Source organism: Rhinatrema bivittatum, chromosome 1 (genome assembly GCF_901001135.1).
Source record: "Rhinatrema bivittatum chromosome 1, aRhiBiv1.1, whole genome shotgun sequence".
Taxonomy (NCBI): Eukaryota; Metazoa; Chordata; class Amphibia; order Gymnophiona; family Rhinatrematidae; genus Rhinatrema; species Rhinatrema bivittatum.
The window spans coordinates 497,488,158-497,512,865 of NC_042615.1; the positions used below are offsets into that span (position 1 = coordinate 497,488,158).

At 46.4% G+C, this 24,708-nt stretch overlaps 1 protein-coding gene across 1 annotated transcript in view; it reads left to right on the forward strand.

Moving 5' to 3' along the window:
- Positions 1-24,708, forward strand: part of LOC115098166 (extracellular matrix protein 2-like) — a 127,742-nt gene that overhangs the window by 27,842 nt on the left and 75,192 nt on the right. Inside the window, exons 4-6 of the mRNA XM_029614552.1 lie at positions 2,460-2,798; positions 3,670-3,785; positions 4,534-4,666. Coding sequence (XP_029470412.1) covers positions 2,460-2,798; positions 3,670-3,785; positions 4,534-4,666 — 588 coding nt within the window. The remainder of the gene's footprint in view (positions 1-2,459; positions 2,799-3,669; positions 3,786-4,533; positions 4,667-24,708) is intronic.

Here is a 24,708-nt window from a genome sequence, read left to right on the forward strand (position 1 = left end):
TACCTCAGGGCCACCTACTTGCCAGGAGTGGACAATGTGCTGGCAGACAAGCTGAGTCGTGTCTTTCAACTGCCACGAGTGGTCTCTTAACACCTCGGTAACGATCTCCATCTTCCAACAACGGGGATATCCTCAGATAGACCTCTTTGCGTCCCCTCAAAACCACAAAGTGGACAACTACTGCTCCCTCATTCGCAGCAAACACTCTCAGCCCAGAGACTCATTCTCCCTCATGGGCAACCGGTCTGCTTTATGCATTCCCTCCACTTCCTCTTCTCTCGAAGACTCTTGTGAAGTTACGTCAGGACAAGGGAAACATGATCCTGATAGCACCTCACTGGCCATGCCAAGTGTGGTTTCCAATACTTCAGGATCTCTCCATCCGCAGGCACATTCCCTTGGGAAAGGACCCACTTCTGATCACTCAAAACGATGGGTGCCTACACCATCCTAGTCTTCAAGCCTTGTCCCTGATGGCATGGATGTTGAAAGGTTAATTCTTCAACCACTTAACCTTTCAGATCCAGTTTCCCGTGTCTTGATTGCTTCACAAAAGCCTTCCACGAGAAAATCTTACTCTTATAAATGGAAATGGTTCACGTCATGGTGCTCTTCTCAGTCCCTTGACCCCTTTTCCTGTCCAATCCCGAAGTTTCTGGACTATCTTTGGCATTTGTCAGAATCAGGTCTAAAGACCTCTTCCATCAGAATGCATGTCAGTGCAGTAGCCGCCTTCCATAAAGGTATCGGGGATGTCCCTTTATCAGTACAACCCCTTGTAACACGCTTTTTAAAAGGTTTGCTCCACATCAAGCCTCTACTGCGCCCTCCGGCCCCTTCTTGGGACTTTAATCTGGTTCTCGGTCGGCTCATGAAACCGCCTTTCAAGTCTCTTCACTCTTGTGAACTTTGATATCTCACATGGAAAGTGATTTTCCTTTTGGCTATCACTTCAGCTCGCAGAGTTAGTAAATTGCAGACTCTAGTCACCTATCCGCCTTATACTAAACTTCTGCAGGACCAGGTGGTACTCCGCACTCACCCTAAATTCTTACCTAAGGTAGTCTCGGATTTTCATCTAAACCAATCCATTATACTACCTACCTTTTTTCCCAGGCCCCATGCCAACCCAGGAGAACAGGCTCTGCATACCCTTGACTGTAAACGGGCTCTAGCATTCTACCTAGACCGTACAGCTGCCCACAGGGAAAGCACTCAATTGTTCATCTCTTTCCACCCTAACAAGTTGGGAAAGCCTGTGGGTAAGCAGACTCTCTCCTCCTGGTTGGTGGACTGCATATACTTTTGCTAACAGCAAGTGGGCATTCCATTTCAAGACTGTGTTAAAGCACACTCTGTAAGGGCCATGGAGACTTCAGTAGCACACCTACGATCGGTGCCGCTTCCTGACATTTGCAGGGCTGCCACCTGGAGTTCTCTCCACACCTTTGCAGCCCACTATTGCTTGGACAAAGCCGGAAGACAAGATTCCATCTTCGGCCAGTCTGTCCTTCGCAACTTATTTACAATGCGACGTACCTACACCCTTCCATCTGCCCGGTGGGGTTCAGGACGCCCTCTCCCAAATTCCACCCCAGTTGTTGTGCCTGTTGCACGCCTTTGGATACATTTGGTGCATGTTCGGACATCCTCAGCTCGGTACTCACCCATATGTGAGGACTACCATCCTGCTTGTCCTGTGAGAAAGCAAATGTTGCTTACCTGTAACAGGTGTTCTCACAGGACAGCAGGATGTTAGTCCTCACGAAACCCGCCCGCCGCCCTGCAGTGTTGGGTTCATAACGTTTTGTTGTTTTATTTTTCGGCACTGCCTGTAGCTTTCAAATAAGACTGAAGAGGGACCCCTGCTGGCTGCAGGGTTAGTGCCATGCTGGGCATGCCCAGTAGGGGCCAGTCAAAGTTCTGGAAAATTTGACAGAAGTTTTCCGTGATTGGGTTCCATCTTGATGATATCACCCATATGTGAGGACTAACATCCTGCTGTCCTGTGAGAACACCTGTTACAGGTAAGCAACATTTGCTATCACCACTAAAGGGGGTTTGTTGCACTGAGAACCATGCTACTGTCTAGTGCCTTTGGGGGAGGAGGGCACTATATTCAAATTCAGATAACTTTACTGGCATGACAGTTTTACTGTACAAAAGAATAGTTATTCTTAGGTGACAGGTGAGGGCTTAGTTTTGTTCTCGGATAATGGAGCAAACTGCTGAGTCCATGCCCTGCTCTATAGTATTCTGGGGTTGCCAACTGGTTCCACTTGTGCTGGTCTGGCAAATCCATCCCTGGTTTTGCACTATGGTATACTTAGACTGGTAGATATGATTTCTCTAAAGAGAGCACCAGAGCTACAAGTTCTTGCATACACTGGGTCAGCCAGATCCAGCAAAGTTGGAACCAGTTGGCAGTTGTCACTATTAACACCTCCTCTTCTCTTTAGTTTCTCCTGGAGATGACATGCAGAAGGAGGTCAAGGAAAAGCCAGAGATGTCAGTTAATAAGGAGAACACCAAAGATCTGAGGAGAAGGAAGCAGGAGAGAAAGAAACACCAGCGTGCGGATGGACCCAGTAATGATGGTGATAGAGATGATGTAGGGGAACAAGACCATGGAACTTTGCTCACCCAGGGGTCAGTGCCCTCCACAGGCCCAGAGGCTCACACACCCTCGTTGCCTGCTGCCTGCATCCTCTCTGAGTCCACCATTGCCTGTACAAACACCAAAATGACGCAGCTACCACTTCTGCAAGACCCTGGGATCAAAACACTGTTCTTGGCAGGTACAGGACAAAAAGCGGGAAGTGGGGGAGAGAAGAGGGAGACTGTCAATGTCTGATGGTGTCACAGAGGGGGGATATGATAGAGGTGTTTAAAATGATGAGAGGTCTAGAATGGGTAGATGTGAATCGGTTATTTACTCTTTCGGATAGTAGAAAGACTAGGGGACACTCCATGAAGTTAGCATGGGGCACATTTAAAACTAATCGGAGAAAGTTCTTTTTTACTCAACGCACAATTAAACTCTGGAATTTGTTGCCAGAGGATGTGGTTAGTGCAGTTAGTATAGTGTGTTTAAAAAAGGATTGGATAAGTTCTTGGAGGAGAAGTCCATTACCTGCTATTAAGTTCACCTAGAGAATAGCCACTGCCATTAGCAATGGTAACATGGAATAGACATAGTTTTTGGGTACTTGCCAGGTTCTTGTGGCCTGGATTGGCCACTGTTGGAAGCAGGATGCTGGGCTTGATGGACCCTTGGTCTGACCCAGTATGGCATTTTCTTATGTTCTTATGTTCTGTTTTCCCACATTATTCTCCCCTGATGGGAGCGGTTCAGCCAGGGCTTGTTCTGCTGCATTGCATGTAGGGAATTCTGCTTTTAGGGAAATCAGAACCCCTCCTAATTCATTTTTCCTCTTCTTTCACCTCCCTCCATTTCCAATCTGCACGTCCAATGATTCCACACGACCCTTTTGGGCCCCCCTTGCGCTAGATGCAGTGCTGGGCCACGGCTGGCATCAAAACTTAACTCCTAGAAAACTGAAATAAATCCCAACCCCCTCAGTGCTGGCAAGGAGCAGAGAAAGCAAACTGAAAATGGCATCCCCCCTTTTAATGTCCTATTCTCACCTTTTTGTCTCTCCTTTTCAGAAAATGAGATCTCCAGGCTGCCTGCTGACGCTTTCACGAGGCTGCCCAACCTGGAATGGCTGGATCTCAGCAAGAACAGGCTTTCAGATGCTGGCCTGCCCTTGCATGTTTTCAGGGTAAATGTGGACATGCTGGTCCCAGAGTCCAGCGCCTAACAGATGGTGGGGTGTGGGGGGGGGGGGCGGGGAGGGAAATGCTGTGCTCTATAAATAGCCTCCCACTGCCTACATTCATATGTGTGTGTGCGCACGTATACATGTGTGCAGAACTTGTGAGACAGAGATTTTTGAGAGGCAGCAATGAAAGGGAGAAACAGACAATGAAAGGGTAGGCAGGGATGCAGGAATGCTACTGGCTTTACCCGCAGAGTTCTGGACACAGGCCCATGCAGGCCCTGTCTCCCTCGGTCAGTCTGACTCTCCCAAACTGCCAAGTTAACTCCTCACTGCAACTCACAGGCCACTCGGTGCTTTTTTTTTTTTTTTTACTGGGTCTAGTTACAGGCAAAGCAGTACACCAGCTAAGTTAAAGGAAAAAAAAAAGTGCTCTGCTGGACTACTATCCCCCACTCCAGGGGTGCATATGTAAAACTATTTATATAGTACTGTAAATGTGTTGGAGGTTAAATATGCTTTTTTTGGCCAGCCCATTGGCCTAGAAACTCATTACTTATACTGCCATATGAGAGAGCTGGGCTCCATTTCAGGCTTTGGCCCTTGTTCCTCAAGCTCTCTATTGCTAGGAGAGAGAATTAGGATCTATTCTTGGTATGGTCTGGAATTGCCTCAAAACTAGTACTAAATAAATGCCTGTTTTCCTCGGGCCTGGGATGAAAGAGTGGTGTTCTTTCTTTCTCTTCCATAGAACCTGACCAAATTAAAGCGACTCAACCTGGATGGGAACCAATTAACTGTGATCCCGCTACTGCCACCATCACTCCAGGAGCTGAAAATGAATGACAACAATATCCAGAGTTTGCATCAACACAGCTTCCGAGGTAAGGGGGATATCTCTTCTATGAACTAGGATCCAGTACCTAAATGGATTGGCCTATACTGGAACCAAGGAATTAGTTCCTGTACTAATTGAGGTGACAAAGTCTAAACTGAACAAATGGCTAGCTCCCATATGTTCTAAGCACTAGAATCTATATAGACTATGGGGGTAAATTTATTATTTTGTAGCTAGAAAGGAGTCTGAGATGAATAATTACTCAAGCAGGCCAGTGAATAAAAATATTTGCTCCAGCTCCTTCGGAATCAAGTGAGCAAAGCTCCCAGACACACACACACACTTATTACAGTCAGAAAACAAACTACCAATGTCTTAATAAGCTGCAAGGCAAGGCCAGAATATGCTACTGTGACTTCTTCTCATCACTTCTCTAGCACTACTTGACGTATGCAGTGCTGTTTAAATATAACTACCCCCTCTCCCCAATTGTTTCCATCTTCACCATCTTTGTTCACAACATTTATAGGAAACTAGCCATATACTTTTCCCAAATACACCATGCATTCCTCAACCCTTGCACCTAGCTTCACAATCTCATAACTCCTTTCAACACAGGCAAGCAAGGCTACGATCACTGGCCATTGAAGCCTCGTCTGTCTCACACAAGGACTTCACTAGGTGGACAGCCGGGAAGGAGTGGAAAACATGAGGAGGGATCTAGCGAAACTAGAGGAATGGTCTAGGGTCTGGCAGCTAAGATTTAATGCTAAAAAATGCAGAGTAATGCGTTTAGGCTGCAAAACCCAAGGGAGAGGTACAGATTGGAGGTGAAATTCTTCTAAGCACAAAGGAAGAGCGGGATCTGGGGGTGATTGTATTTCATGACCTTAAGTAGGCCAAACAGGTAGATAAAACAACAGCAAAAGCCAGAAAGATGCTTGGCTGCATAGGGAGAGGAATGGTCAACAGAAAAAGGAGAGGGAGGTGATATTGCCCCCATATAGTTCCCTGGTGAGACCTCACTTGGAATACTGTGTACAATTCTGGAGACCGCACCTTCAAAAGGATATAAACAGGATGGAGTCGGTCCAGAGGGTGGTTATTGAAATAGTAAGTGGTCTTTGTTCTAAAGCATATGGGAATAGACTTAAAAATCTAAACACATATACCCTAAAGGAAAGATGAGATAAAGGAGTTATGATAAAGACATTTAAATATCTCAAAGGTTTCCATGCACAGGTGGGGAGCCTCTTTCAACAGAAAGAAGGCTTTAGAATGAGGGGTCATGGGATGAGGTTGAAAGGTGGCAGACTCAGAAGTAACCTTAGGAAATATTTCTTTACAAAAAGGGTGGCAGATGCACGGAACAGCCTCTCAGTGGAGGTGTATATGTGATAGAGCAAAAACAGTATCTGAATCCAAGAAAGCATAGGATAAATACAGGGGATCTCTAAGGAAATGATGGGAATTATAATGCTAAATTAATTGAGCGGATGGACAGACCAGATGGACCATACAGTCTTTTTCTGCCATCATGTTTCTATGTTTTACTATATCATCCACCCTGCGTATCCAGCACTCACATCAAAATAGTGGGTGTGCTGCCTTCATCCATCCTACTACTACAAGCACCCTGCCACCTTCTACAACACAGATATCATTTTGGCTGGCATAGTGTCTTCTAGAACAGGGTGTCTTGCACACCTTCTGCTGTCACTGCTTTGAATAGGAATGCACAACAACACTCATGGAATTAACAATGCCTTGTACATACAAACGGACACATCTGTAGGCTAAAGAGTGACTGTGGCCACCCACTCATTTGCCTCTTCTCTAAAGCTAGCTATTTAGAATCACCAAGGAATACAGAATGCCCAGGCAGTACAAATAGATCTAGGCCCTTTAAATGCTGGCAATTCACTACTGCAGCATTGGCACTGGGACACAGTATAAAAATGAAGGCAGTACACGTTCATGTTCATTACCCAACCAAATGGGAGATATGGTAGCCAGGATCAGTATCTCCACTGTGACTCTTATTCACTGCCTGCCTATATTCCTGCAGCTGGACCAACAGGACCAACTCTAGAATGAATTGGGCTACCCTTGGTTGGTCTTCCTTTCAGTTCTGGTATGTCATGTCTCCTCTCATTTTTTTGCAAGAAGGTTAGAGCTGGCACATATTGCTAATGAGTCCAATGTGTGCTGTTAGAGTGAGAGTGACTCTTTTCTGTAGACTAAGAGTTTGCTTTGCACTTGGACTCCGACCGCTAATGGGAATCTTCTTTTTCGGATATTTTTCAGACTGAGCTAGAACCCTGAGGTGGCTGTTCCTGGTTCAAAAGGTTTGAACAGGGCATTCTGTTTTCTGGGCACCAGGAGGCAGAAGTGGAGGTGGTAAGGGTGCCATGGTGGTTGGTGGGGGATCCTCAGGGTAGACAAATGTAACCCTTTTCTTGGAAGGGGCATTTTCCTTCCAGGCAGACAAAAATAATTTATAAATTGGGCTGTCATCCTTTGCCACCTGTTCCCTCCTCCTTGTGACTCCAGGGATGAGTCCTTTCTTTGGGGGGAAAACTAGTGTTTCTGGTCCAGGCGGTGAAGCGTTTTCCTTTGTCAGTGAGTAGCTTGTTGGCTGAAATTGTGATGAGATGGTGCTTGGCTGGGACAGATGAAACAGGACACAGGTCTAGGTGTTCAAATATAAAAGTTTACTGATTTCTTCAAAGGTAATCAAGGTCCATGGGAAATAAAGAAACTTACTGATGAGTGTCCTTTCTCTCGTGAGTGTGCCAGTGACTCAGGTTCCCGGGTGATTCCTGATTCTCCTGAACGGAGAGTTTCAGTGTCCCAGACTCTGGGGAGATCCTGTGCTGTGAGGGAAATCCCCTTAGAGGTTGAAACAGTCCTTCCTGAGTTCCAGCAGACTTTATATAGTTACCCAGCCAGGGCCTGTGTCCCGTGGAGAAGATCCTGTGGAGGGTCTTCAAGTCTGCTCCTCTTTCTTCAACCTTTCTCCTCTTTATTCTTTCTGTGTGCAACCTCTCAGTGGGAAAGGTCTGCGAACTGAGCTGATACCGTCCTAGTTCCAGTTGAGGAGGGGGTGGCAAAAATTACCTCCTCCTTAACAAAACCTGGCAAAAATCCCTTACAGCATCAAAATCTTCTCTATACTCTCAGGAGAGCCCCACACCGGCAGGATAGGCAGGTGTGGGTTACAAAATCACAATCGAATTTCATTTTTTGTGTTTTACTTTTGCATTTAAAAATAAACATAAATTAATAAACAAAAAATACAAAGAGCATCGCAAACCCCCCTCCTCCTATTACAACAGAGAGAGAGAGAAGTAATCTGTTTTCAAGCATTACGCCCAAAGATTTGGATAAGCAGATGACAATAAAGCAAATGTTGCTTACCTGTAACAGGTGTTCTCAGAGGACAGCAGGATGTTAGTCCTCACATATGATTGACATCATCAGGATGGAGCCCAATCACGGAAAACTTCTGTCAAAGTTTCCAGAACCTTGACTGGCACCTACTGGGCATGCCCAGCATGGCACTAACCCTGCAGCCAGCAGGGGTCCCCTTCAGTCTTATTTAAAAGCTACAGGCAGTGCCGAAAAATAAAATAATAAAACGTTATGAACCCAACACCGCGGGGCAGCGGGCGGGTTTTGTGAGGACTAACATCCTGCTGTCCTGTGAGAACACCTGTTACAGGTAAGCAACATTTGCTTTCTCACAGGACAAGCAGGATGGTAGTCCTCACATATGGGTGAGTACCGAGCTAAGGTTGTCCGGACATGCACCAAATGTACCCAAAGATGTGCAACAGGCACAACAACTGGGGCGGATTTGGTAGAGAGCATCCTGAACTCCACTGGGCAGGTGGAAGGGTGTTGGTACGTCACGTTGTAAAGAGGTTACGAAGGACAGACTGGCCAAAGATGGAAGCTTGTCTTCCAGCTTTGTCCAAGCAATAGTGGGCTGAAAGGTAAGGAGAGAACTCTAGGTGGCAGCCCTGCAAATGTCAGGAAGCGGCACCGATCATAGGTGTGCTACTGAAGTCTCCATGGCCCTTACAGAGTGTGCTTTAACACGGTCTTGAAATGGAATGCCCGCTTGCTGATAGCAGAAGGATATGCAGTCCACCAACCAGGAGGAGAGAGTCTGCTTACCCACAGGCTTCCCCAATTTGTTAGGGTGGAAAGAGACAAACAATTGAGTGCTTTCCCTGTGGGCAGCTGTACGGTCTAGGTAGAATGCTAGAGCCCGTTTACAGTCAAGGGTATGCAGAGCCTGTTCTCCTGGATTGGCATGGGGCTGGGAAAAAAGGTAGGTAGTATGATGGATTGATTGAGATGAAAATCCGAAACTACCTTAGGTAAGAATTTAGGGTGAGTGCGGAGTACCGCCCTGTCCTGCAGAAGTTTAGTGTAAGGCGGATAGGTAACTGGGGACTGCAATTCACTAACTCTGTGAGCTGAAGTGATAGCCAAAAGGAAAATCACTTTCCATGTGAGATATCGAAGTTCACAAGAGCGAAGAAGCTCGCATGGTGGTTTCATGAGCCAACCCAAAACCAGATTAAGGTCCCAAGAAGGGGCCGGAAGACGTAGTGGAGGCTTGATGTGGAGCAAGCCCTTCAAAAAACGTGTTAGCAGGGATTGTACTGATATGGGGACATCCCCGAAACCTTTATGGAAGGCACTAACATGCATTCTGATGGAAGAAGTCTTAAGACCTGACTCTGAGAGATGCCAGAGATAGTCCAGAAACTTTGGGATTGGACAGGAAAAGGGGTCAAGAGACTGAGAAGAGCACCTTGACGTGAACCTTTTCCATTTGTAAGAGTAAGCTGTTCTCGTGGAAGGCTTCCGTAAAGCAATCAAGACACGGGAAACTGGTTCAGAGAGGTTAAGTGGCTGAAGGATTAACCTTTCTACATCCATGCCGTCAGGGATAAGGCTTGAAGATTGGGATGGCGTAGGCACCCGTCGTTTTGAGTAATCAGAAGCGGGTCCTTTCCCAAAGGAATGTGTCTGCGGATGGAGAGATCCTGAAGTATTGGAAACCACACTTGGCATGGCCAATGAAGTGCTATCAGGATCACGGTTCCCTTGTCCTGACGTAACTTCATGAGAGTCTTCGAGAGAAGAGGAAGTGGAGGGAATGAGTAGAGCAGACCAGTTGCCCATGAGAGGGAGAATGCGTCTCTGGGTTGAGCGTGTTTGCTGCGAATGAGAGAGCAGTAGTTCTCTACTTTGCGGTTTGAGGAGACGCAAAGAGATCTATCCGAGGATATCCCCATTGTTGGAAGATGGAGTTCGCTACTGAGGCCTTGAGAGACCACTCGTGCAGTTGAAAGACGCGACTCAGCTTGTCTGCCAACACATTGTCCACTCCCTGCAACTAGGTGGCCCTGAGGTACATCGAATGGGAGAGAGCTTCTGCCCAAATCTGTGCAGCTTCCTGACACAGAAGGAAGGAGCCCATGCCTCCCTGTTTGTTGATGTACCACACGGCCACCTGGTTGTCCTTCTGAATCAGGATGACTTGATTTGAGAGGCGGTCCTGAAAAGCCCTGAGAGCATATCTGATTGCTCGAAGCTTCAGGAAATTTATTTGGTGTTTGGCTTCCTCTGGAGACCACGATCCTTGTGTTTCCACATGGGCTCCCCAGCCAAGGTTGGAAGTGTTGGTGGTGAGCGTGACTTGAGGGCCTGGAGTCTGGAAGGGCAAACCCTGGAGGAGGTTATTCTGAATGTTCCACCAGGCGAGGGACAGACGGAGTGAGTCGGTGACGTGGACAAAGGTCGACAGGGGCTGAGTGCTTTGAGTCCATTGAGACCTTAGAGTCCACTGCATGACTCTCATGGCCAAGTGGGCCATTGGTGTGACGTGGACTGAGGACGCCATGTGTCCCAGAAGGATGAGAATTTGGCATGCGGTCACAGAGTGATGAGACTGCAGCTGGTGAGTAAGAGATACGAGAGTAGTGCTCGTTGTCGAGGCAGGAAAGCTTTTGCCTGCAAGATGTCCAAGTCTGCCCCAATGAATGGCAAGGTTTGAGATGGGACTAAGTAGGATTTGTCGTAGTTGACGAGAAATCCTAATGTAATTAAGGTGTGTAAGGTTAGATTGAGGGACGACAGAGCAGCTTGCTGAGTGGGAGCCCTGACTAACCAGTCGTCCAGATAGAGGTAGATGTGAACACCTTGAGTCCTGAGGAAAGCTGCAACGACTATGAGGCATTTTGTGAAGACTCGTGGCGCAGACGCTAGGTCGAATGGAAGCACTCGGTATTGATAGTGTTTGGGGCCTACTAGAAACCTCAGGTATTTGTGATGAGATGGAGTTATCGCAATATGAGTATATGCGTCCTGGAGGTCCAAAGAGCAGAGCCAGTCTCCTCTTTGTAGAAGAGGAAGAAGCGATCCTAAGGTGACCATCTTGAACTTCTCTCACAGGAGGTACTTGTTGAGGGCCCGTAGGTTCAGAATAGGACGAACGCCTCCCGATTTGTTGGGGATTAGAAAATACCGGGAATAGAACCCTATGCCGTGCTGAGAGTATGGTAGGGTTCTATTGCGTTGGACTGGAGAAGGAGGGAGACCTCTTGATCCAGAAGAATGGAATGATCGGATGTTCTCCACATTGGCAGAGGTGGGGAGTCTGGAGGCACGGAGAGAAAGTTCAGATGGTAACCCTGAGCAATTATAGCCAATACCCATTGGTCTGAGGTAATTGAGTGCCATATGTTGTGGAAGTGGCACAATCGACCTCCCACTGGTATGTGTGGCAGTGGAATCTGGCTGCTGCTCTCTAGATGGAAGTCAAAAACCTGAAGCAGGCCCTGGTTGAGGAGCTGCTTGTGGTTTTTGTTTACATGCTTGACGAGACTGTGCTTTTTGAAAAGGTCTCGTGGCACGGGATCTAGTTGGTGGCAGATAGGACTTCTTCGGGCAGAAGAAGGACTTCTTAGAGTCCTTCCTGAAGGGCTGTTTAGAAGAATAGTCGGACGGCATCAGAGAGAGCTGTCTTAGGGTCTCATGATGGTCCTTTAGTTCTGCCACCGTTTGTTGAATCTGTTCGCCAAACAGATTATCTCTGACACAAGGCAGGTCGGAGAACCTGTCTTGTACTTCAGGGCGAAGGTCAGAAGACTTGAGCCAGGCCCACCTTATTGCTGAAATAGGTGCTGCAAATAGATGTTCTGATCTCATGCTTGCCTGCCTCAAAACCCTTGTTCACTAGGGTTTGGAACTGTTCTTGAAATTGTGGAGGCAGGGAGTCTGAGAAGTCTTGTATTTGCTTGAAAATGACCCTGTTATATTGGGTCATATAGAGCTGATAGGCGGTAATTCGGGAGAGGAGCATTGACCCTTGGAAGACTCGGCGACCAATGGTATCTAGGAACTTCTGTTCCTTGCCAGGGGGAACAGAAGAGTAAGGCTTTGACCTCTTCGCTCTCTTCTGTGCAGACTCCACCATGACAGAGTGGTGATCCAGTTGTGATTTCTGAAAACCTGGAGCTGACTGCACCAAATAGGTGGTGTCATCTTTCCTGTGGACTGGAGCAGTGGAGCCAGGATGTTCCCAGTTCTTCTTCAGGAGATCCAGAAGAACCTGATGGATGGAAATAGAGGTGATTACTTTGGGAGCATCCAGGAATTGGAGCAACTCCATCATCTGGTGCCTATCATCCTGTTCAGTCTGTAATTGGAAGGGAACCAATTCAGACATTTCCTTCCCAAAATTTATAAAGGAGAGGTCCTCTGGAGGAGAACGCTTCCTACTTTCAATGGGTGAAGGTGGTGAAGGTAAATCATCAGTGTCTGGAGAGAAATCATCAGTCCAGGTATAATAAGGATCAGCACCCGTCCCTCTGGGAACTAGAGGGGGACAGTGTGGTGGGATACCTGAAGGTCCCGGTCCAGGCTCTGAAGAAATCGGAGGAATTATCGGAGGCACCAATGACGGCATTGAAGGCACCAGCGCATGCATCGAGGGCATCGATGGATGGCTTGGTGATGCCGACGGACGTATCGGCACCGATGGTTGGATCAGTGGCGAGGGACATATCGGCAGCAATGGCTGAGGTAGAACTCCCGATGGAGGGATGCAGAACGATGTTTCTCCTCCCGATGACACTGTAACTGGGGAGGGCACTGGAGCCATCGGAGACCCGGGATCCATCGGTGGAAAAGCGGCCATGAGCGCTTCCATCCTGAAGAGCAGCGGTGCCAACGCTGCCGGAATCAGGTCGATGATCGGTTCCGCAATTGGTACCAGTGTCAGTGCTGGAGGAACCTGAAGTCATTGCATCGCCTTGTCGATGGCCTCCTGAACCATCCGGTCCAGTTCTTCTGGGAGACCTGGAGCAAGCAGCCCCAGCTCCGGAACAGAAGAGGGAGGCAGAGGCAGAGGGACCACCATTAGAGGCGGAGTCGCGACTCCCGATCTCCTGTTGGGTGAGGGTTGCCTCAGTGACCCGGTCGCAGAAACGGTTGTTGCCTTTTCTGGACGGGGTTTCTTCGACAGTGGCTCGGACGATGGCGAGGTCGTTGATTTTGCTCCCTTGATGGTCCGAGACTTACGGTGTCGATGGCGATGTTTATCCCTGCGATCCCCTCGGTCCTGAGGGGGAGTAGAGGGTGTTGATGGCCGAGAAGTCATCGATGCCGGGCGGGCACCGGCCAGTGGTCGATGATGGCGCGAAGTTGACAGTGCTAGCTCTGACAACATCGAAGCAATGGATGGAGTCGGGGTTTGAGCAGGGAAGAGAAGTTCCATCTTCTCCATTCTGGCCTTGCGACCTTTTGGTGTCATTAGGGCACATTTGGTGCAGGTCAAGACATCATGCTCGCATCCTAGACGCATAACACAGACTTTATGGGGGTCTGTAATAGACATGGTGTGGGTACAGTACGGGCACCGACGGAACCCCGATGCAATGGCCATGGAAAAAATCAAGCCGCGGTACGGTCGACGGCCAGTAGGGCCGCGGAGGGCCAAACTCGACGGTAATCAACGGAAAACGGGTAAAAACTTACCGGAGTACCGCGGTCTGAAAAAAGTTAGAGGGACCCCTGTGGGGCAAATTAACTTTTAGTAATTCCGTGAGCAAAATTCCTGTCAGGATCTCTTCAGAGCTCCTTTACCGCAAGGCTACTGCTGCGTGGACAAAAGAAGACTGAAGGGGGACCTCTGCTGACTGCAGGGTTAGTGCCATGCTGGGCATGCCCAGTGGGGGCCAGTCAAAGTTCTGGAATCTTTGACAGAAGTTTTCCGTGATTGGGCTCCATCCTGATGATGTCACCCATATGTGAGGACTATCATCCTGCTTGTCCTGTGAGAATATATATTTATTTTTAAATGCAAAAGAAAAATACAAAAAAATGAAATTCGATTGATTTCTCTAAAGTACTATGAAAAACGGAGCGATACACGACCAACAGTGGCGTGTTTTGTCCACCCCTGTCTGTGGCACTGCACCTGACAAATTTGGATCAACCTATGCATTTACATTTCCCCTAATCTTTGTTGTGTGATTTTGTTCAGTAAGTTGGGAATTGTTTCAGAAGCTTTTTTGTTTATTTAGGGATTTCTATTAACCAAAATCTTCACCTGCTGAGGGATATAGGCCTCACATAGGCAACAAATCGAAAAGCTCTTTTCTCTTCAAGAACTAAAGCAAAAGACCACGTCTACTCTTCTCTCATTCCCTAGTTATAAGCAGGGTCCATTCACTCAAGCTGCCTCTAGAGGAGGAGCTGAAAAGTGGTATTTCCTCTAGCTAGTTAACATCTATAAGGACCTCTAGTGGCCAACCCGTAGGGGTGCCACACAATAATTCATAGGATCAGCTATGGCTGGTAGAGGGCAACATGTCTGTTGTCTATCATGGAGTTTGTTGTGTATGTGTCTGCAAGTGCCCTTTCAGTCCATTGTGAAGGGGAGAGCAGTGAAAGTTCTGTGCAACAATACAATTGCAGTAGCATATGTGAGCAAACAGGGAGGAACTTGAAGTCAAGTAATATCAGAGGAGATAAATCTTTTGTTCATTTGGGTGGAAAGAAATCTTTTACAGATTTCAGCACTACACATTGCAGGTCAAGAAAATGTACAAGCTGATTTTCTCAGCAAAACTCTTTTAGATTCAGGCGAGTTGGAACGCAACCAAGTTCCTTTCAAATGATAATGGATGGGGCACACTATATAAGAATCTTTTAGAGGCGCACAAAAATGCAAATACCTTAACAATTTTACAGTTAATGCAAATAATATGAAAGAAAAGGGGTAACTGCACTGATTCAGTCATGGCCAAAGCTGGATTTAATGTATTTATTCCCTCTATTGCTATTGACAGGTTAGCCAATAAGAAAAATAGAAAAGAAAGTGTCAGATCATTCTAGAGGCACCAGATTGGCCAAGGAGACCATGGTATGCAGACCTCATGGGGTTACAAATCAATCATCCTCTAAAGTTATCAGGTTCCTGAAGTCTTTAATTCCAGGATCCAATAGTAATGGAAGACCTGCCTACAGGTATGCAGTCTAGCAGGTAGCTTGCAGCACTGTATATTATGCACAGTTGTTTGAACCCATTAGCAAACTGACCACACTTTCAAAATCAAATCAATCCACCACATATTAAACTCTGAGTCACCCTGAAGAAGGAGTAGTTAACTCCGAAACATTGCAGTGTCGGACAGACTACGGACTGCAAGAGACATCGTTGCATTGTGGATGGTTACTCAGATAAGTGCACTTGATAGCTCCTATATGGAGAATCCATGAACTTTAAGTACAAGTGACCTATGATTACAAAGCCCCAGCGCTTCACAGGGCTTGACTTTCAAAAGCCGCAAGCAGTAAGTGGCGCTATATGATTGTCACTGTACACATATATAAATATATTTGATATAAGCTCTTTCACATAGCAGAATCTTTACTTACTGTCAGCCCGATCCAGTAAAGTCCGTGGGAGAGCGGACTAACGCCCGCTCTCCCGGCGCGCGCACCGGCCCCTCGCCGGTGCGCGCAATCCAGTATTTAAATGAGGTGACGCGGTGCAAACGAGGAAAAGGAGGCGCTAGGGACACTAGCGCGTCCCTAGCGCCTCCTTTTGGCCTGGAGCGGCGGCTGTCAGCAGGTTTGACAGCCGACGCTCAATTTTGCCGGCGTCGGTTCTCGAGCCCGCTGACAGCCACGGGCTCGGAAACTGGACGCCGGCAAAATTGAGCGTCCGGTTTTCGGCCCGACAGCCGCGGGCCGAATTCAAAATTTTTTTATTTTTTTTTTTACTTTTTTTTTACTTTTGGGGACCTCCAACTTAATATCGCTATGATATTAAGTCGGAGGGTGCACAGAAAAGCAGTTTTTACTGCTTTTCTGTGCACTTCCCTGGCGCCGGAAGAAATTAGCGCCGACCTTTGGGCGGCGCTAATTTCTTAGAGTAAAATGTGCGGCTTGGCTGCACATTTTACTTACTGGATCGCTCGGGAATACCTAATAGCGCCCTCAACATGCATTTGCATGTTGAGGGCGCTATTAGGTGCCGTGGGTGGGCCGCGTGTTTTCCTCCCCTTACTGAATAAGGGGTAAGCGAAAACACGCGTCCAGAGCAGGGTGACAGTGCGCTCCGACGGAGCACACTTTACTGGATCGACCTGTGTATGGTTCATCTTTTCATGCTATTTTTTGGGTATTGATTAATTTACATTTTATATTACAGCATGACTCTTGAAAAGTCAAGATTATGTAAAAAAGGCTACTCTTTCTCCATAGTTTCTACTTTGTTAAGAGCAAGAAAGAATTCTACATCATTAGCATATGTATGTGTGTGGTGTTTATTTGAGGAACATAGCAAAAATGGTTTAATATCCCCTTGGCAGGCAGATATACCAACTATTTTAATTTTGTTACAAAAAAGTTTAGAAAAGGGTCTACCATTAAATTCTTTAAAAGTTCAGGTGGCAGCAATATCATGTTACAGCGGTAGAATTAAAGGAAATTTTGTTGCATCTCATCCAGATGACACTCATTTCCTCCATGATGTCTAAAGGTTACAACCCCCATTTCAAGCAATTGTGCCACAGTGGAATCTAAATTTGGTACTAAAAGCATGCCACTACTTAGGATCTTATGTTAAAGGCTATCTTTCTCATGGCTGTTTTTTGGGTGTGCAACCTGTGTGGCTGCCCAGGCGCTATACACTAGGGGGTGCAGTGAACTCTTCAATGTAGCCATAAAGCCACTGGCCATCACTACTGTCTTCCCTTCTGATACACTGAAGAAGATGCCCTGCAGCATCTTCAGCGGTCCAAGAAGACAAAAAGGCCATGGTGCGGCAGGGCTGCCGTGAACCCCATCCCATGGTGACCCAAAAGATCAGGAGGCCGGCTGCTATGGATCTCATTCAGCAATGGCCCAAGAAAACGAGGAGGCTGCAGTGTGGGAGGGCTGCCAAGGACTCTATTCCGCTGTGACCCAAGAAGACAAGGAGGCTGCATTGCAGCAGTACACCACAGACCTCATCCCACAGCAGTCCAGGAAGACAAGGAGGTGGTGGCATAGCAGGACCACCATGGACCTTATCAAGTGGCAGCACAAGAAGAGGAGGAGGCTACGATACAACAAGCCGCCAAGAAGAGGCATAGAAGAGAGAGGGTAAGGCCCTGACAGAGTGTATGTTTGTGTGTGTGAAAGTGAGAGCCTGTGTGTGTAAGTGTGTGAAGGAGCATGCAAGAGCTTGTGTGTGTGTGTGAGGAAGCAAGTAAGAATGAGAGCCTGTGTGTGTGTGTGAGAGAGAGAGAGAGAGCCTATGAGAATAAAAGCCTTACGTGTGGAAAGTGAGAGCCTAGGTATGTGTGTGTGTGAGAGCATGTGAGAGTGTGTGTGTGAGAGTAAGAGCCTATATGTGTGAAAGTAAGAGTCTGTGTATGAAAGTGAGAGTCTGTGTATGTGTGAGAGAGAGCATATGAGAAAAAGAGCATGTAATATTGAGTGTGTGTGTGTGAGAGAGAGAGAGAGAGAGAGAGCCTGTGAGAATAAAAGTGTATGTGCATGTGTGTGGAAGTCTGTGAGAGTCTGTGTGTTGAAAGGAGACCCTGGAAAAAGGAGTTAGGAGAAAATTGAGAAGAGGAAAGTAGGAAAAAGAGACCAGGACCAGACAACAAAGATAGGGGAAAAAAGCATTTTATTTCCAGTTTAGTGTTTGGAATATGTCAGCTTTCGGAATGTGCATCTCTGATATGTTAGTATTTTGTACACTATCGGGCGGATTTTAAAAGCCCTGCTCGCGTAAATCCGCCCGGATTTACGAGAGCAGGGCCTTGCGCGCCGGCGCGCCTATTTTCCATAGGCCGCTGGCGCGCGCAGAACCCCGGGATGCGCGTAGGTCCCGGGGTTTTTGGACGGGGGCGTGTCGGGGGCGGGGCCAAACGACGCGGCGTTTTGGGGGCGGGACGCGGCGTTCCGGTGGCGTGGCCGCGCCATCCGGAACTGCCCCTGGGGCGGGTCTCGGCGCGCCAGCAGCTCGCTGGCACGCGTGGATTTATGTCTCCCTCCGGGAGGCGTAAATCCATGGATAAAGGTGGGGGGGGGTTAGATAGGGCCGGGGGGGTGGGTTAGGTAGAGGAAGGGAGGGGAAGGTGAGGGGAGCGCGAAAGAGAGTTCCCTCCGAGGCCGCTCCGATTTCAGAGCGGCCTCGGAGGGAACGGAGGCAGGCTGCGCGGCTCGGCGCGCGCCAGCTGCCCAAAATCGGCAGCCTTGTGCGCGCCGATCCAGGATTTTAGAGGATACGCGCGGCTATGCGCGTATCTTATAAAATCCAGCGTACTTTTGTTTGCGCCTGCTGCGCAAACAAAAGTACGCGATCGCGCAGTTTTTAAAAATCTACCCCTATAAGAGGAAATGCATTTGTTTTTTTTATTTCTTCACTGTTGCACTGCATGCAGAGTTTGGCTTCTTGGGATTTCCAATTGTTTATGTTTGTATGTTTCTGTTTGTAGTTTGTGGTAATGTTCTGTGTGTGTGATCGAGGTAAAGGATTCTGCTAGTGTGTAGGGATGTGTAGCAGTCTGGCTTGTTCTGGTTTCCCAGTAGGAGGTGTATTGGTGCTCTAGGGCCTGGTGTAATATGTGCAGTGCTGCCTTTTCTTATGTAAGGTTGTTGTCATTTGAGTCCTGGGAATTAATACTATTATGGTATGGAATATTTGCTATATAGATTCTAAGTGACTTTTTTGTAGGGTTTTGTTTTACTTTACAAAATGCTTGATACTGGAGGGAGTTCCTTTGCTGTGACACAGGAATTTACCCATTTTCACAGGGTGAGTTATAAGGGGAAACCTACCACTTCTGCACTGCTCCAATTGCTGGAATTAGATGCAGAGTATGTTTGTAGAACTTGAAGTGCAATATTTATATTGGGGTTCTATCCCATCCTTTATAGACCCCAGACTTCACTGGAGTTGTCTGATCTTCCAGGACAGGGGTAGAGGTAGGAGGGTGATAGTACCAACAAGATTGGGTAGGGATCGTGCTGAGCGGTGGAGGGGAGAAGAGATACCTGAAGAGGCTGCAAGTGGTGGTACAAGTAAAGCTAGTATTTTTCCCAGGTGGGGGGGAGGGGTGACTAATTTTAGTTTTTGCATAGGGCGCCAGTTAGCCTAAAGCTGGCCCTGGTCTTTCTGGTTGCAGTATCGTCAGCAAGACATATTTCAGAGATTCAGGCACTATACTGTAGGGATCCAGTTTTAAACTTTACTCAAAATTCTGTAATATTTCATCCAGTTCCTTCATTTTTGCTGAAAGTGATTTCAAGTTTTCATTTAAATCAGTCTATATTTCGACCGGCTTTTTCAAAGGAGGAATGTGAAGGGAAAAATAAATATTTGAGGTATATGGATGTACGATGTATCTTAATCAAATATTTAAAATTTACAAATTCATTTCATAAACCAAATACATGACTTGTTTTATTTGGAGGACTACATAAAGATGAATCAGCATCAAAAGCAACTTTAACAAGATGGATTAAGGAAATAAATAATATCTTCAGCATACATTTTGAAGGGACAATAGACTCCAGACATGATCAGAATCCATTCTACAAGAGCTCAGTCTTCCTCTTGGGCAGAAGTGGTGGCTGTACATGCTGTAGACATTTGTAAAGCTGTCTTTCACAAAACATTATAGCTTGGATGTTCTCACAAAAGAAGATGCTATTTGTGGAGCAAGCATTTTCAAAGCGGGTTTAACTTCATACCACCCGGTATAATTGGGCTTTGGCACTTCCCCAGTCTTACTGGACTGGTGTAGTAGGATGAAAAAGGAAGGATAAATTTATACTTACTTGATAATTTTCTTTCCTTTAGTCCTGCTACACCAGTTCAGAAACCTGCCAGGGAAAGTAAAAATGTGTTGATTGCAGATTTTTGTTAGTTATCGAGAACATAAATTAAAAAAAAAAAAAAAAAGATTATTAAGCATTATGAAAGTTTATTTCAGAAACTTTAAAGAGGTCCATCTTCTAAACTTTTCTAGTTATTTTGAAAAAATCTACAAATTGTAATATTAGATTCATTTGTTAAAGTTTAATAAATGCATTGTCATGGGAAAACCAGCTTTAGCTGATCTGCACCACACATAAATAGTGATAATGTCACAGAAAAAGTCATGTGATCTGCCTCCATTTGCTGGAAGGGGAACATAACCCACTCATTCTGAACTGGTGTAGCAGGACTAAAGGAAAGGAAATTATCAGGTAAGTATAAATTTCTCCTTTAAACTCTTTTGGATAAGGAAGTTCTTTCTTTGTTTTTGGAAGAAAATGGTTTAACGGAATATAATGAAATGCCAGGACCTATTATACTACCAGTTTGTGAACATAAATCAACAAAAATTGTGTCTGAGCTGTCTTTAACCAAATCAATCACTTAATGATGTACACATTTCTAAATGGCCAATCAAACTAAGATGGGGAACTCATCTCCCAAACAAACTGAGGCTAGTAGAGTTGATACCTGTTCTTTATGAAGAAGTCAGGTGAACTTTACCCAAATCTGAAATGTAACTTTTATGAATTGATGTGCATTAATTTTATCTGTCAAGAGACAATGGGAGGAGAACCTCCGATTAAAAATTTAGGTGTAAAACCCATATGTTACATGTGCCGGCTGCAGCAGACCCGCGTCTCGGCCCCCCTCACCTCTTTCAAGTGAATTCAGTGCCTGGTCCCTCGTCCCTGGCGGCGGTCGGCCGCTGGCTGCATCCTCGGGCCGCCCCTGGTGCCTCCGGTTCAGCTACAGATCCTGGTGCTCCCGTCGGGCCTCTCGGCATGGCCCACGGAGAGACGCCTCCACTCAGCGTCGCGCATCACTGTGTCTTAAGTAGGGCCCGCGGCAGGAACCAGATGATAACATCAGCGGAGCTCTGGTACTTAAGCCCGGGCTCCGCTCCCTAGAATTGCCTTTGCAACAGGTCTCCTCTGTGCCTTCTAGAGATTCTCCTCGTTCCTGGTTCCTGATCCTCGCTGACTCCTGTTCCTGGTTTCCTCATTCCTGTGTTCCTGATCCTCAACCTATCCTCGGCTTGCCTCCTCGGACCTTGACTTCTGCTTTGCCTGACCATGCCACTGTCTCTCTCCAAGCCTGGACCTCTGCATTGCCTGACTACTTCGTTGCCTCTCTCCAGACCAAGACTTCTGCATCGCCTGACTAAACTTTTGACTCTCTCCTCCTCCAGACCTCAGCCTTGCTTGCCACCGCTTCCGGATTGCCACTGGCCCTGACTCCAGCTTGCTCTATGACGCCTCTTCAGTTCAGGCTTCAGCCTGTTCTTGCTCGGGTGCCCCCTGTCTGACTCTGGTTCTATTAGCGCCCGGGTCTCCGGGACTCCGCCTTGTCCAGTATAGACTTTTACTCACCTCTGTTGCTGCCTCTGGGCTGACCTCGATCTTTCCATCGACAACATACGGAGGCCACCTAAGTCCATCAGCCCTCTCTGCCTGCCAACGGTGGGGACCCGTAGGACCCCTCCTACGGGTTGTGTCAACCCCACCTCGGCCCAAGGGTCCACCTCCGGCGCAACACCATACATCGCATAGTAACATAGTAAATGATGGCAGATACAAATGGTCTATCCAGTCTGCCCAATCTGCTTCGAGTAGATGGCACACAAATTCTCACACAAAACCAGACACTCACTCCTCTTCCCCCATAGATCTTTTAGGGATGTAACTGCTTCTCCGTACAGATTACTCCATGCTTTCTAGGAAGCACATTGCAGTCATATCACTGCTGTTTTGGGCTATAACTGCTGCTCCATGCAGGATACTCCAGTGCTTCATTACCATTCTGTTGCCACTAGGGATCCTCTGTGCTTAGCCCATACCTTTTTGAATTTCTTTATCGTTTTTGATGTCTTATGTGTGGAAATCTGAAGAAAATAAAAATTAAAGTTAAAAAAAAAAAGAGACAGTGGAAGGAGAAGAATAAATGTTCCAAATTTCATGGGGCAACAACAACCCGATTTCACTCATGCCCTTCAGCATACCCATAGGTAGAAGGTCTCTGCTGGGCTGCTTAGTGAATACATCAAACTCAACATGACCTTGGATCATTTACCTTCCAGATTACGTAGCGATGGTTCTGTTAACTACAATAAAAAAAAATTGTAATCAGAAACGCAATATGGTGTCATGTGGAAATAGAATAATAATCTTGGGATTATATTCATGTTGATTTCATTTATCCAGCAAATTAATGAACCAGCCAAGAATTGCAGGTCAGCTTTTACTTAGTGATTTTTGGTTGGTTGGTTCATTAATTTTCATCAAGATGGCTCTCAAGGTCAGCAGGGGCATTTATAGGAAGGATACATGGTCTTGTATCAGTTACTTTAAAAACTGATTAGGTCTCAGATCTCTAATAAATAGCGGATTAGGTAGGGTGATGAGAGACTTGGTTACAAAGAGTCGGGCATATCCATATACAAAACAAATATGAGATCTACTGGAGAAAGTGATGTCACTGACCTGAAGGAATGGCTAAACGAGTTGCTCCCTGCTTGGATCTCTGGATTGCTGCTCCCCGAGCCATTCAATTCTTTTCCTTCAAAATTCTTGGCTGAAGTCCTGTTCAGAAAGGTGTTATAGCTACTGAAGAGAAGCCTGTCTGTTTGAGACAATTTTCTTTCACTGGAAGTAGTGTGCTGCTTGAGGAGGCAGAAAAGATGGCAGAGGCTGAAGACTGTGATGTGCACGAGGGCAGTAATGTTAGCGACGGCAAGACGCTGGGGTTGGGTAGGAGCTATTCCCTCCTAGCATGAATTTACAGCTTGGTTTTGCAAGCTGAAAATGGATATGCATGTTATAAAAAGAGAGCTGCATGAGGCTGTCTATGAACTATGCTGTGAACTGGTGGATATTGACAGGTGGGTGGAGGAGGGCAGAGTCCAGGTTTGAGGAACGGTGATTGACAGCTGGACAAGTGTTGGGAGGATATGAGAGAGGTCTACAAAATCATGAAAGGACTTGAACAGTTTAATGTAGATTGGTTATTTACTCTCTCAGATAATAGAAGGACTAGGGGGCACTCCATGAAGTTAGCAAGTAGCTCATTTAAAACAAATTGAAGAACATTCTTTTTCACTCAGCGCATAGTTAAGCTCTGGAATTTATTGCCAGAGGATGTGGTTACGGCAGTTAGTGTAACTTGGTTTAAAAAAGGTTTGAATAAGTTCCTAGAGGAAAAATCCATAAACTGCTATTAATTAATAAGTAATAGTAGCTTCAGATCTATTTAATGTTTAGGTACTTGTGACTTGGATTGGCCACTGTTGGAAATAGGACATTGGATGACCCAGCATGGCATGTCATATGTTCTTATGTTCTTATACAGAAATCGATAGAGGAGATAGAGAAAGCATAGGTTGAGATACAAGATAAATTGGAGGAACTAGAGAACAGATCAAGATGATGCAACTTGCACTTTAGGGCTATTCTGGAGGTCCCAGGACACACAGGTAGATATAAAAATATAAGCAGGGCAATTCAGGCCATGGGATCCAGTCACAAAGCAGGGAGGAAATTCTGATTGAAAATGATTGAGTGTGTGTGTGTGTGGGGGGGGGGGGGGGGGTGCCTTAGAGGAATGCTCCACAGGATATAATAGTGATTTTGTCATAGATCTGGAAGATGGGAGTTAGTGGACTGGCATGGACAGCATGTAATATTCAGAGGATATGTGGTGTTAAGGTGGTGGTTTCCTTCCATGGGAAATCATGTAAGGGTTATGTTAATGTAAGGTAATCTTTTGGTCAGAGACAGTGTTACAAATAAATCTTTGACAGACAATTTGGTACAGCCCCTATGGGCATGGTTTAGGGGGAAGCTTATAAAAAACCCTGTCTACATTTGGTCTGGGGCTGATCCAGAGTCACCTAGCAAGCAGGAGTATGCACTGGAGCTGTGGCCCTCTCCAAAGGTTACAGGGAGGGAGAAGCAGGCAGAGACACTCTTCCAGCATCTCAGGAAGCTTGAAGGTGTGTCAGTTTTAGAAGAAAGTTAGAAACAAGAGTATTTCAATTATGGTGGGTCTTTGCTTGGACTAGGAGGCAAACTGTACTGTGCAGGAACTCGCCACAGGCCTCAGTTGATTCCCTGTCCAGAAACAGAGGTGCTTTTCTTTCTTGAGCTGGTAAGTAGGGATGTGAATCGTTTTCCATATCGTCTTAACGATAGAAATCGTGTGGCAGGGCAAGAAAATCGTCTTAGGCACGATTTTTTAGTTAAAAAATCGTTAAAAATCGTTTTTTCCGATTAGTGCGCACTAACGGGAGTTAGTGCGCACTAACTGGGAGTTAGTGCGCACTAACTGAAAATGATACAATTTGACACTTTTCAGGTCAATTAAGGTCAGTTTAGGAATGAATATGTATTCCTATTGGCTGCCCTCTTATTTATTCATGTTACCAAGTTTCCTACTGACAGTATATGGGGGATGGGAAATGGAAACAGTTGGTAGCTTGACAAAACAAGTAATGTGATCAGTCAATGTGACTAGAACTTGTGCCC